The sequence below is a fragment of the Hemicordylus capensis genome, chromosome 4 (genome assembly GCF_027244095.1).
Source record: "Hemicordylus capensis ecotype Gifberg chromosome 4, rHemCap1.1.pri, whole genome shotgun sequence".
NCBI classification, from domain to species: domain Eukaryota; kingdom Metazoa; phylum Chordata; class Lepidosauria; order Squamata; family Cordylidae; genus Hemicordylus; species Hemicordylus capensis.
This window is the reverse complement of record NC_069660.1, coordinates 272845254-272859284: the sequence shown is the minus strand read 5'-3', so window position 1 is coordinate 272859284 and position 14031 is coordinate 272845254. Positions and strand designations below refer to the sequence as shown.

Genomic DNA, 14031 nt, shown 5'->3' with positions numbered 1-14031 from the left:
TCAGCGACCTGTTCTGAGAGAAGCCAGCAGGGATGCTGTCAGGCTTTTTGTGAGAAAAATGAAAGTAAAAAGAAAGCAAGGAGGGAGAGATTGAGGTGAAGGGATAGATCTGGGGTGCCATGCCTCAAGCCTTCACTGCAGGAGACACATAAGATTTCTCTGTTGGATTCGAGCACTAACCTGGCAAAATGGTTGTATACCAGTCGGGCTGAGGGTGCTTTGACAACATCCCACATGTCCTGTCCTCTAACGGCCAAAACCACTTGGCAGTCTTCTGTAAGGCAGTGGCTTTGGTTTGAATGCTGGTTTTAATTAAGTGAAACTCTCTAGAAAACTGGGGCTCTACAACTCAAATATATGTTGTGTTTTAGTATACCTTGCCTATCTTTCTCTCATGCACAGTTCCCATTCCTCCATTTATATGCTGTCTTTATTATCTTCACATTTTTACTTAATATGCCCACATTTAAAGTCTTTGAATCGTGATCCAGTTCCCTTTCTGACATCCTCTTAATTGTCATACTTGATGATTATTTCAGCAATAGGTAGTACTGTAATCTTGCCTCTGAACACATACACATCTTTAAAATAGCTTTTAATTTTTTTAAACCCTCAAACCTTTTCCTCTAACCCTATAAAGTATTATTTGTGGAACTAAATTAGATTTTTAAAAGGATACAAGTTGTGGGTGGTATCCAAACTATTGTACTATCCAGTACTTACTGAACACTTGTTAGCATTACACATCACAGTTTCAACTAAAAGATTAACAACAAAGGTAAATGATGTGATTGTCAGTATTGCTAAGTGAGTGTAATGTACGTGCTGTCCTCTGTGGGAGGAGAAAAGAGCGGGGTTTAAATTTCTTCTCAGCAATGGATGACCTTTGGGGAACTTGCAGTTTCTTAGCCTCAGTTCACATTGAATAATCTAGCTCGAAGTAGTTATCAGATGAATGAAACAATTGCTCTAAAGCACAGAAAAGTGTGACTAATTATGATAAAAACTATTCTTTGTCATAGAAAGCGGTGGTGTTGACAATGGCATCCAGGGACAACAATGGCAAAACAGTGACCCCTGTGCTTCGAATAAGTCAGCTTGATGCCCTTGAATTAAACAAAGCCCTGGAACAGCTGGTTTGGACCCAATTTACTCGGTGTTTTCATGGATTTAAACCTGGACTCTTGGCTCGCTTTGAACCAGAACTTAAAGCATTTCTGTGGCTTTTTCTGTGGAGATTCACCATCTATTCCAAGAATGCAACAGTGGGGCAAGCTATTTTGAACATTCAGTACACGAATGATTTATCCCAGGTGCAGAAATATCAGGCATTGAGCAAGCATCAGAAATTATGGTATCTTATTTGCACCGTTGGTGGGAAATGGCTGGAAGAAAGATGTTACGATTTATTTAGCAGTCATCCATTGGAGTCATTCCGAAAAACAAAGCATTTCATTAACTTAGTAGTTGGACTCCTTAAGCTTTGTGAATTGCTGAACTTCCTAATCTTTCTTCAGAAGGGCAAGTTTGCTACAATTACGGAACGTATTTTAGGTATCAGGTCGGTGTTCTGTCAGCCACAGACTATTCGTCAAATTGGATTTGAATACATGAACAGAGAACTCCTGTGGCATGGATTTGCTGAATTTCTAGTTTTTCTTTTACCACTAATTAACATGCAGAAACTTAAACTTAAAGTTTCTTCTTGGTCTTTACCTACAGCAGGTTATTCCAATAATGCAAATACTGTGGCAACTTTTAAGGAATGTTCTCTCTGTGGGGAATGGCCCACTATGCCTCACACCATTGGCTGTTCTCATGTTTTTTGTTACTATTGTATTAAAAGTAACTATTTATTTGATATGTATTTTTCCTGTCCTAGATGTGGAACAGAGGTACAAGATCTGCAACCATTAAAATATAAGGTAGAAATGAAAGAGGTAAATACACTCTAGATCTTTTAAAGGCATATTTAAGTATGACATCAAGTCTACTGAGCCACTCTACAGTGATATTGAAATTCAGCTTCGTCAGTAACTATGTTGACCTTTTTCTTTAATATAGGAATGCTCTCTTGGTATTATTTTGATCAACAGCTTGAAATAAACTATTTGCATATTGTCTCATTTTGCATAGTATCTTGATCAACCACTAAAAAATTATTTCAAACATAACCCTTTTGGGTACTGAAGCAGAAATTCATGAGAGAAACGTTTCACAAAAGCAGCCACCAGCCCTGTGACTTTAAAACAGATGGATCTGTCAAAGTTGCCACCAAGTATATAGGAAGTCAATTCTTAAGAGTTTCCCCTTCCATTGCATTGTATATCTGTTAACCATGCTGCAACTCAATATGTTTGCAGCTATTTTGCACTTAGTCAACAAACCTTCCTCTGACAACACAATCTCATTGCAAGCAGCTTCCCAGCATTCCCATGCAAAACACTGGGGGGAGGAGTTCCCTCTGTTGATGCAGCATACACTTTTGAACTGCAATATGGCACAGCAGGCGAAGTAACTTGCATAGGTTATAAGAGGTTGCTGGTTCGAATCCCCACTGGTATGTTTCCCAGACTGGGAAACACAGATATTGGGCAGCAACAATATAGGAAGATGCTAAAAGGCATCATCTCATACTGTGTGGGAGATGGCAATGTTAAACCCCTCCTGTATTCTACCAAAGAAAACCACATGGCTCTGTGGTCACCAGGAGTCGACACTGACGCCACGACACAACTTTATAGCAGTTGAGTGTAGACGATCAAATACCAGACAAAGGCACTAACGTGGCACTGCAGGCCGCTGAACTCCAGCAAATCCTCTGCACTGAATCCACAGGATTTCTATCCATCAGAGAGGTGACAGCTTTTTTTAAAACTAGAAGCCATGATCAATCGGGGACCAAAGCCAAACATGGTAAGGAGAAGGCGTGGGCAGAGATCCAAGCTTAATGAACAAAATAGGGACTGAGCGATCACTTCAGTGCAACAGGACTTGTGGATCATGCCCTTAATGGTTAAACCAAACTGCCAACAAAAGAAAACCCAGCTATACAGCAGCAAAGGTTCTTAGTCTCATGTCCTGTGAAAAAGGCCCCAAAGTGATCCTCTCTTCACTCTAGTTTTCATTTAACAGCTGGGTTTCCTAAATGAGTCTACTCCCAAACAAAGATTTCAATTGTACCAGTGTGGTGTTGCACATTAAGCTGATACAGATTAAAAGTTAGGGTTTTTCCAGTTGCCAGAGTGCTACCGGTATCTAGTATTCTGCAGAGTAAAACCTTTGCCTGGGAGATTTCCGTCAAGCTTAAGATGGTTGTGTTTCCCCCTTTGTTTTCAAAGAGCAAAACAAGTGTTCTGTTTGTTTTTTGTACCACAACAATCTTAGTGGTCAGCAGCCAGTGAGGCTGTTCTCACGCGCAGGGGAATCCAGGCTAAGGAAGCCCAGCCCGGTTTCCCCTACATGTGAGAATCGCCGGAAGGCACTTGTTTCCCTGCGGCACCATGGTGGCAAGCGCTCCCTTAACCTCAGTTCTTGGATTGTCTGCAAGCAGCCCGGGGCTGGGAGACTGTGGGGGCTCCCAGCTGGCATCGGGGGGGGGGGGTCCCCATAATGCACCGTGCATCATTATGGGAGTTCTGGAGGCAGGGCGATATGCCCTGGCTCCTGACCCAAATCATACAAAAGAAATGATTAAAAAAATGAACAGTTCCAAATTACTGAGAGAAGAACAGAGGTTTGGATTTAGGCTTTACTGAGTGGGAGGGAGCTCCCACAAGACAACTTTCCCACATTGAAAAGTCTCTCCTGAGAATATGGAGCACCTCTAGGGGGTAGTGGCAAGCTGCCAACAAATAGATGCTTTCCATCAAAGAGAGGGTTCTTCTGGGTGTAGGGAGCTGCTGTAGGAAAGCAGGGACAGGAAAATTTGTATTCATAATATGGCCATGATATTTCATGGGGTGTGTGTGTTTATGTGCATGGTTTTTTTAAACTTTGGATGACAACTGAAAAATGTTATGACAGTCCTCGGGCAATGTCACTACATGAGTTAATCTGAATGTCAAAGGGTGCTCTTCAAAGTCTTTAACTTCATAAAGAAATTAAATGCCTCTTATTTTGTTATGCATTTCTTTTGTAGCATTAAAAGTAAGTTTACATCTGAGTGTGGTTAGAAAGACGCTTCCAGTTGCTAGGAGAAGAATAAACAAAAGTAGCAATTTGGAGTACTGTACCACACCGTACAGGGTCATTAAGGTCCAGTTTTATTATACAGCTTTGGCATGTTTAATTCATTCCTTTGAAGAAATTAGACATTTGCAGTTAAATTGAATGAGGTGGAAAAGAGAAAGGATAGGTAGATAAAGGAGGGTAAGAGGGTGAAATAGACATAGATTTCAAAGGTTACAGGGGCCTTTCTTATCTTGTCTGATCTATATACTATACCAGTTCAATGACTGCAGACTTATAAATATATAAATGAATAAACCTGGTTCTACAGGTGCTTTGACAATATTTATTTATTTATTTTATTTAAAATATTTCTATACTGCCCAAACATGCGTCTCTGGGTGGTTTACAACTAAAATCATTTAAAACATTAAAAGCATTTAAAACCCAGTATTAAAAAGTTTAAAACTATAAATCAAATTAATCATCCATTTGTATTTAGATTACAATATGAACAACTTCCAGTATTTGCCAGGGACTTACTAGTACAATTTTTCTTGAGTCTTCAAGTGCTACAGGTTCCCTGAGATCTACATATGCTTTAAGCATCACAAAACTGATCCCCCCGCCCGGCATTAATGAAGCAACTTTTGTTCCCCCTGGTTAGAGAAGGAATTTGGGAACTGTTCCTGTATATGAGATGGAGATGGCCCAGAATTAGCAGTCACAGACTGAACCCCACTTGCTTTCTGATGACTTGTCCCTTTCCAGCCCCCACCATAGTTTAACCTGAGAGCTTTAGGGATGAATGAGAATATTTTTCCCCTTGGGATTGTGCTCCTGCATATAGCTGCTCTATTGTGCAGCTCCTCAGGAACAAAACAATCCCTGAAGCAATTCAAATGATTGCTCAAAACTGGGCTACGGGAGCCCAGCCCGATTTTGACCAAACGCGGGCCCGGTGGTTTTCTGGTGGCTAGCCCGCCTAAAAAACCCTACCCCAAACAAGGTTAACAGAGCAAGCACTCCGTTATCCTTGTTCTTTTGTTCGTGTGTCAGCCGTGGCTGCCTGCAGCGCTCCCCTGCCCCTGGAGATCCAAATGGAGCTGCGGCCGGGCACGGGAGTGCCCAGCCAGAGCAGCCATTAATCTGGGTGGCCAGTGTGGCTGCCCAACAACGAGAGACTACTCGTGTGTGGGGAGAGTGATCCACAAACCCCATCTGGTGCTTCACACTCATCGTGTGAAGTGCCTCTCTGTCTTCCCTAAGTTCCAACAGCAGGCCTGAGCCTTTGGGGAGTAAGGTTGTATGTGGACAACCACTCTAGCCTTTTGATCTGAAAAGAAGTTTAGTCTCTGGGGATATTTCATGTTGATAGACCTATTTGAATTTGTTACCAATATTAACATAGGAAGCTCTGGAAAATGGTAATTGTGGTTTTCTTAGCTGTAAAAGGCTTACTTACAGGTCTGGATTCGGAAAGTTATAGCTGATGAAATGCAGTTCATTGGGGTAGTATTAGAATCCTACCTTTTATCCTTCATCTTCATTCTTTATTACAGTCATAGACCAATACTTAGTAAAACATAATACTTGCAAGAAACTCAGCATAATAAATCACACAGATTATGACGCAATATTAACAGGTTAGAATTAAGGCAGATGTGGTGAAGTCCAGATAGAGCTTGCTGATAGCCAAAGGGAGCAGAGCATCCTCCATTACAATCATAAAACAAAAATCATGGAAAAGAGAAAGCAAAACATTATTGGAAACCTAAGCGGATGTTACAGTGATATAACAGTACCTAGCCATTTTGCTGATTAGGTCGTCATCAAGACTGGACAGTAAATACTTCAAATAAAAGTCATCCAAATGCCCAGGAAAATGTTGCAGCAAAGGGGACACTAATCTTAAGCGGGTGTCCCTAACCTTTTATCCTTCATCCAGCATTGGTGGTTCATCTCAATGGGCATAAAATTAGAAATTAGTTCTTCTTGTCATATGAGTCTCTGGGCCCATGCAACATGACAGAATTATTTAGAGGGACAAACTGTGTGTAGAAAAAAAACCCCACTGCTTTGCTTTTTAAAATGGTAGATCATGTTCACGGGTAGGTCCACTGCTGTATAATCAAAATATATATACACCATGCAGGTAAATCCAAGTTGGAGAAGAGTAATCTTTCATTAAACTCAGCTTTATCCAAATATACATTTGGATGCAGTTATAGAGAGATGGGTTTGTGACCCATGTGTTGACCGCACAGTGACTTGCCTGCCTGGTGCGAAGGTTGCGGACATCACGCAGCATCTAGACAGGCTCTTAGGCAGTGCTGGGGAGGAGTCAGTTGTCATGGTGCACGTTGGCACCAATGATGTGGGGAAATGTAGTTGGGAGATCCTGGAAGTCACATTTAGGCTGATAGGTAGCATTTTGAAGTCCAGGACCCCCAAGGTAGCATTCTCAGAAATGCTACCTGTTCCACGCGCAAGTACAGTGAGACAGACATCGCTGAGGGGTTTCAATGCGTGGATGAGACGTTGGTGCTGGGAGGAGGGGGTTAGATTTGTTAGGCACTGGGTTACATTTTGGGGCAAGCAAGGCTTGTACAAAAGGGATGGGCTGCACTTGAACCAAGATGGAACCAGACTGCTGGTGCTTAAAATAAAAAAGGTTGCAGAGCACCTTTTAAAATGAGGCCTGGGGAACAGCCAATGGGAGCTGGGCAGTATCCCATTTGGCAAAAGCCATCCCTTAAAGTGTGTGGGTGCAAAGGATTCAGATAAAACAGAAGGGGACAGAGCAGAACCTCATAAAGAGCAGATGGGAGCCTGTGCCAGCAGGTCAAAGAGTCAAAAGAATAGCACACATCAGGTGAGAGAGTCAGCGTATAGGTGCTTATATGCCAATGCCAGAAACCTCCAAGCCAAGATGGGTGAGCTGGAGTGCTTGGTTGCTAACGCAGAAATAGATATAGTGGGCATAACAGAAACATGGTGGAACAGTGAGAACCAGTGAGACACTGTAATCCCTTTGTATAAACTCTATAGAAAGGACAGGGAGGGGCGCCTTGGAGGAGGGGTAGCACTGTATGTTAAAGAAGAGACAGAATCTAACAAGCTAGAAAACCTAGGTGGACTGGAGTCCTCCACAGAAACCCTGTGAGTGACACTACAAGGTCAGAAAGGGGACGTGCTACTGGGGACGTGCTGTCGCCCTCCGGATCAAAACGCCGACAGTGACTGGGAGTTGCAGGAGGAAATCAGGGAAGCATCAAGGAGAGGCAGGGCTGTAATTATGGGTGATTTCAATTACCCACACACAGACTGGGTAAATTCACAGTCAGGACAGGACAAAGAGGTCAAATTTCTATATAAGCTAAATGACTGTGCCCTAGAACAGTTGGTCTTGGAACCAACCAGAGAGAAGGCGACCTTGGACCTAATTCTGAGTGGCACCCAGGACCTGGTGCGTGATGTCAGTGTCATCGATCCTTTAGGGAACAGTGACCATAGTGCCATCAAATTCAGCATACATGCGGGGAGAGAATCACCAAGGATGTCTAACACAGACATTTTGAATTTCAGAAGAGGAAACTTCTCCAAAATGAGGAGTATGGTGAAAAGAAAGCTGAAAGGGAAAATCAGGAAACTCACTTCGCTCCAGAGTGCATGGAGTTTACTCAAAACCACAATACTAGAAGCCCAGTTAGATTGCATGCCCAAAAGGAGGAAAGGTACCACTAATTCCAGGAGGATGCCTGCATGGCTAATGGGTACCATCAAGGAAGCCATAAAAGAGAAGAAGACTTCCTTCTGAAAGTAGAAGGCCTGTCCAAATGAAGAGAACAGAAAGGAACACGAACTCTGGCAAAAGTAATGCAAGGTGACAATAAGGGAGGCAAAAAGAGAGTTTGAGGAACATTTAGCCAAAAGTATCAAGGGGAATAACAAAAACTTCTTTACATACATCAGAAGCAGGAAACCTGCCAGAGAGGCGGTTGGACCATTAGACAATGAGGGAGTGAAAGGGATTATTAAAGAGGATATGGAGGTTGCAGAGAAGCTGAATGAGTTCTTTGCGTCTGTCTTCATGGCAGAGGATACTGAGCATATACCTGTACCTGAACCAGGCTCTTTAGGGATGGAGGCTAGAGAGCTGAGTCAGATAGAAGTGACAAGAGATGATGTTCTAAATTGAAAGCTAACAAATCACCAGGGCCGGATGGCATCCATCCAAGAGTCCTCAAAGAACTCAAATGTGAAATTGCCGACCTCCTTGCTAAAATATATAACTTATCCCTGAAATCGGGCTCTGTACCAGAGAACTGGAGAGTAGCAAATGTAACACCGATTTTCAAAAAGGGGTCCAGGGGCAATCTGGGAAATTACAGGCTGGTTAGCCTAATGTCCATTCCAGGCAAATTGATGGAAAGGATCCTCAAGGATAAAATTGTAAAGCACGTAGAACAGGCCCTGCTGGGAGTGAGCCAGCATGGCTTCCGCAAAGGTAAATCTTGCCTCACCAACCTTTTGGAGTTCTTTGAGGGTGTCAACCAGTGTGTGGATCAAGGTGATCCACTTGACATAGTATACCTGGACTTCCAAAAAGCTTTTGACAAAGTTCCTCATCAAAGACTCCCGAGGAAACTTAGCGGTCATGGGATAAGAGGACAAGTACATGTGTGGATTGCTAACTGGTTGAAGGACAGGAAACAGAGGGTAGGTATAAATGGAGAGTTTTCACAATGGAGGAAAGTAAGAAGTGGAGTCCCCCAGGGATCTGTACTGGGACCGGTGCTTTTTAATTTATTCATATATGATCTAGAAGCAGGGGTAAGCAGCAAGGTGGCCAAATTTGCAGATGATACCAAACTTATCCCTGCAATCAGGCTCTGTACCAGAGGACTGGAAATTAGCAAATGTAACACCGATTTTCAAAAAGGGATCCAGGAGCGATTCAGGAAATTACAGGCCGGTAAGCTTAACGTCCATTCCAGGCAAATTGATGGACTCTTTTGGGTAGTGAAATCCAAAACAGATTGCGAGGAGTTCCAAAAGGATCTCTCCAGACTGGGGGAGTGGGCGACAAAATGGCAAATGCGCTTCAATGTTAGCAGGTGTAAGGTGATGCACATTGGGACGAAAAACCCCAACTTCAAGTATATGCTGATGGGATCTGAGCTGTCGGGGTCGTGGTGGACAGTTCGTTGAAAGTGTCGACTCAATGTGCGGCAGCTGTGAAAAAGGCTAATTCCATGCTAGGGATCATTAGGAAGGGGATTGAAAGTAAAATGGCTAATATTATAATGCCCTTATACAGAACTATGGTGCGACCACACTTCGAGTACTGCGTACAATTCTGGTCACCACATCTTTAAAAGGACATTGTAGAGCTGGAAAAGGTACAGAAGAGGGCAACCAAGATGATCAGGGGCCTAGAGCACCTTTCTTAAGAGGCAAGACTACAACACCTGGGGCTTGTTAGTTTAGAAAAAAGACGACTGCGGGGAGACCTGATAGAGGTCTATAAAATCATGCATGGCGTGGAGAAAGTGAAATTCTTTTCCCTCTCACACAACACTAGAACCAGGGGTCACTCCATGAAATTGATTGCCAGGAGGTCTAAGACCAACAAACGGAAGTACTGTTTCACACAACACGTGATCCACTTGTAGAACTCTCTGCCACAGGATGTGGTGACAGCCAACAACCTGGATGGCTTTAAGAGGGGTTTGGATAACTTCATGGAGGAGAGGTCTATCAATGGCTACCAGTTGGAGGGCTGTGGGCCACCTCGAGCCTCAAAGGCAGGATGCCTCTGAGTACCAGTTGCAGGGGAGTAACAGCAGGAGAGAGAGAGGGCATGCCCTCAACTCCTGCCTGTGGCTTCCGGCGGCATCTGGTGGGCCACTGTGCGAAACAGGATGCTTGACTAGATGGGCCCTGGGCCTGATCCAGCAGGGCTGTTCTTATGTTCTTAAGTGGGAAAATGTCCAGAGGACGTCGGCCATGAGCACTTCTGTTATATTTAATCCTCCTCTAAAGGAATTTCAGGAGCCACTGGTCCTGCCAAGGCCTGGGGAAAGGAAGACTGGTAGGAATTTAAAATAAACATCTACAGCAACACCCCCCCCCCCCGTTGACTCCAAGACTCTTCAAGTCATTCTGCTAAAGGCGTTTATAACTCATGCATCTTTTTCATTCCCACAGTACGTAAGGAATTGTACCTTCTCTTTTGCCCATAGTGTGCTTCTTGCCATCAGAGAATAATAATCACGCAGGGGTGCCCCTGAAAGGGCTAGTTCTCCCCCCCTCCCCGCCCATGATTTTGACCATGTGATTTCTCATGTAATCAGAAATCCTTTTAGAATGCACATTATGCATTTTGTCTTGACTATTTTTAACAAGTCTTTTAAATTTTTCTTTTCAATCTTGCACCTCTTTCCATTCTTCAGAGCCTGAAATGGGGCCTTATATACTACCATTTTTCCTACATAAGCATCAATAGAGCAATGCTGGGCCTTATTGTGGTCAGCTAAATGGAAGTCATGTTACTGTCAGTCACAAGTTCTAGAAGAACCAGTTTCACAAGGGAAGATTTAACCCTCAAGGCTGTAAGATCTTCTCCATAGGGTATGATCATTCCATACAACTTGGGAAATCAGAAGTAAATACTTGTTCATTGTATTTCTGTACCTCCCATTCAAAAATAGCTCAGGGTGATTCACAATCAAAATTAAAACCATTTAAAATTTAAACATAAAATAAAACAATTTAAAATATTAACATAAAAATATGGTCTCCACTTGTGTGCAAATGGGATTTTTCAAACTAATTGGTGGTATCTGATAGGGGTACCTGTATGGAATACAAACCGCCTTGGGATTGTTTTAATGAAAGGCAGTATATAAATTTAACAATAAAAATAAATATATACCTTGCTTTAAGACAGGAAGTTGGATGAGATAAACTATGCAATCTCTTCACTCTTTTATATCTATAACCAGGGCTGCTCAATTTTGGTCCTCCTGCTGATGTTGGCCTACAACTCCCATAATCCCTGATTATTGGCCACTATGTCTGAGGATTATGGGGGTTGTAGTCCAAAAAGTTGAGTGGGGCCAAAGTTGAGCAGGCCTGTGGGGGGCCAAAGTTGAGCAGGCCTGAATACTAAACCAGTCTTAAAAGGTCAGTTTCCATATTCCTGCACAGAATGGCTGGCTGCTTCATTGATGTTGCTTGGTTGAGAAACAACTGTAAGTGCAAAAGATAGTCCCTGTAGGTCTCTCACTAGCCATTACTGGTTATACTTTCCAAAGAAAAAAAATCAAACATATAATCCCAAAGTGCAAAATTAAAGGATAAGAGGATAACTTTAACTTTTCAGAATTCTACATTGTACTCACAACCTAAGCAAGTTAATTTCCCCAAAGCAATTGCCAAATGAGGGCTAGAGTTACAGTTTGCACTCTGACAGAATCCATGGGGGGTTGATATTAAGCACACTAAGGGTAATTAAGTTGTTGTAATCATTAGCTTAGCAGTCAGTTTGGCACACTGCTGCTGTCTCTCCACCTTAGCCACGAGCAAGAACATCAGTTTAATTTCCACTCCTATTTAAAGTTGTTCTGTAGTCTTCAGAAGGGATGTAATCATTTTATCTGTTAGAGTTTTAGTATTGCAAGGCATTACTGTAGCTACAAGGAGTAAATCTATGGTACTTTTAAATTCCAACTTAACTCTTTACATTAATAAGGATGGTGAATTTGGAATATGGGATTTGCAATGGGGCGGGGGTGTATCTCCAATTTGAATTTCTGTGATTGCAGAATGCTCTTTGACCTTTGCTTTGTTGTTGTTTCTTAAGAATTGCTGAGGAAAGTAATTTTTATCCTGGCAGAATGCTTCAGGTCTCTCTCTCTCTCTCTCTCTCTTCTCCAGGAGAAAAACATTCTGGAACTCAGAAAATATGAAGGCAGATGTGTTTTCCACTTTGAGCTGGAAATGTGGCTTGTGCCCTTTTTCATACCTTTCCCTTTTTTTTCCCTTCACTTAACTGGATGGATGAAAAATTTTAATGTCATTATAAGAGTAATGGGTCTGTTTGGGTGTTTGGTAGCAGATAGTATTCTACTGGTGATTGTCTTTGCAGTAATTCATTGCTTTGAATTTGGAATTCTATTATTTTACATCTGTGGCAGTTTAAAGTGTATCTTTTTTTTTTATAAACAGCAAACTTCACCTCATAAAAATTCATTACATAAGGGCATAAACAAGTATTTTTCCTTCCAGTCATTGGCAGTAAGTGATTCATCAGTTTTCCACAGAAAACCAATTTCACTGCAGATGTTCTGTAATTTCCACTCATCTTGAGTTGTAGAATCATATCAACCAATCCCAATGGAGGTAATATAGGGGTTTTTGAAGGAAATTGTGTTGTGCGTGTGCAAATGTGAGTGTGTGGCTGTGTGTGCGTGCGTGTGTGTGCTTAATCTTTTTAATAGGATAGACTATCGTTTGCTGTCTCATCACTTTTTCAAAATAACCGTGAAGTAGTCAGTCTGCCATTCTTTTCTTTGGTATACAGACTATCAATTTACCCCAGTGCTCTGCTTCAATTGTAAGAGTGCAAATTAGTAACTGGCAGAAAAGCAAAATACCCCTTGGTATACTGACTGTTTATTAACAAGTAATGATTCTGCATTTTCCCCATGTAAAGTTACTTGTGCAGAGGTTGACAGACAATTAAAAAGCATTCAAGCTGGAATAAGTTTAGCAGGTTTTGGAATAATAAGTACAGTCAAGAAAATTTGAGTGAAACGATACTGTCAATTATCCAGGAGAGTTGGTCTTGTGGTAGCAAGCATGACTTGTCCCCTTAGCTAATCTGGGTCAGCCCTAGTTGTATTTGAATGGGAGACTACATGTGAGTGCTGTAAGATATTCCCCTTAGGGGATAGGGCCACTCTGGGAAGAGCATCTAGGTTCCAAGTTCCCTCCCTGGCTTCTCCAAGATAGGGTTGAGAGAGATTCCTGCCTGCAACCTTGAAGAGGCCACTGCCAGTCTAGGTAGACAATACTGAGCTAGATGGATCTATGGTCTGACTAAGTATATGGCAGCTTCCTATGTTCCTAATAGCATAAGAAATATTTATATGGTTACTTTAAAGATGGTCACTTCAGCTAGCCAAGTGAAAATGAAAACAAAGTAGGCTAAATAGTCCTACCTGATATGTCATCTCTCTTTCCCCCTTTTTCTGTATGGAAACTTGGTTGGGACATTCTTCTTAAATTTCATATTGTATGTGTATGTTACATATCAGGAGCAATACAGTCTTGTGCTGTTATGAATTCTAAGATGTATTTCGATATATATTTTGTCTTAATAAAAAAAAGTTTTAAAAAGCATTCAGGGTGTATTGATTGTTGATCCTTTTACTCTGCAGCTGATGTCCACCCATCATGTCAGTATGTATTGTGACGTCGTATTTGGGATATTTTCTTCATTTTCTCATGTATGAATTCTTAGGGCTGGTTCCCACTTCCACCAACTGGAAATCCTATAGGATGGGACACTGAGCCGAGCTCATGCTTCCTACCATGCATATTGCAAAATGTGTAATGTTTCAACATCCAGACCGCCCTACCTGTCTTCGTCAACATCTGCTGAGCAGTCTCCCTAGATAGCTGATTCCACTCACCTGACCACATCCCTGGATCAAATAGACACTGAATTGATTCCTGGACAAGTCACCACCTGACACTACAGTCATCGAGTGATGAAAATCCATGTGTGAACTGGCCATGGGACAAATACAAGGTGAATATTTTCCACAGCCTGTCTTCGCCATTCATTCT

At 42.1% G+C, this 14031-nt stretch overlaps 1 protein-coding gene across 5 annotated transcripts in view; it reads left to right on the top strand.

Moving 5' to 3' along the window:
* Window positions 1-13578, top strand: part of PEX2 (peroxisomal biogenesis factor 2) — a 31285-nt gene extending 17707 nt beyond the window's left edge. For 4 of the 5 annotated variants that reach the window (XM_053250234.1, XM_053250238.1, XM_053250236.1 and 1 more), the window contains one exon: window positions 1023-2121. In XM_053250234.1, the coding sequence (XP_053106209.1) occupies window positions 1023-1955 (933 nt within the window). In that variant the 3' untranslated portion in view covers window positions 1956-2121. Of the gene's footprint in view, window positions 1-1022; window positions 2122-12114 lie in introns of those variants that run through there. The other variant, XR_008307192.1, reaches the window with a different exon arrangement.
* Window positions 13579-14031: the final 453 nt, after the last annotated feature.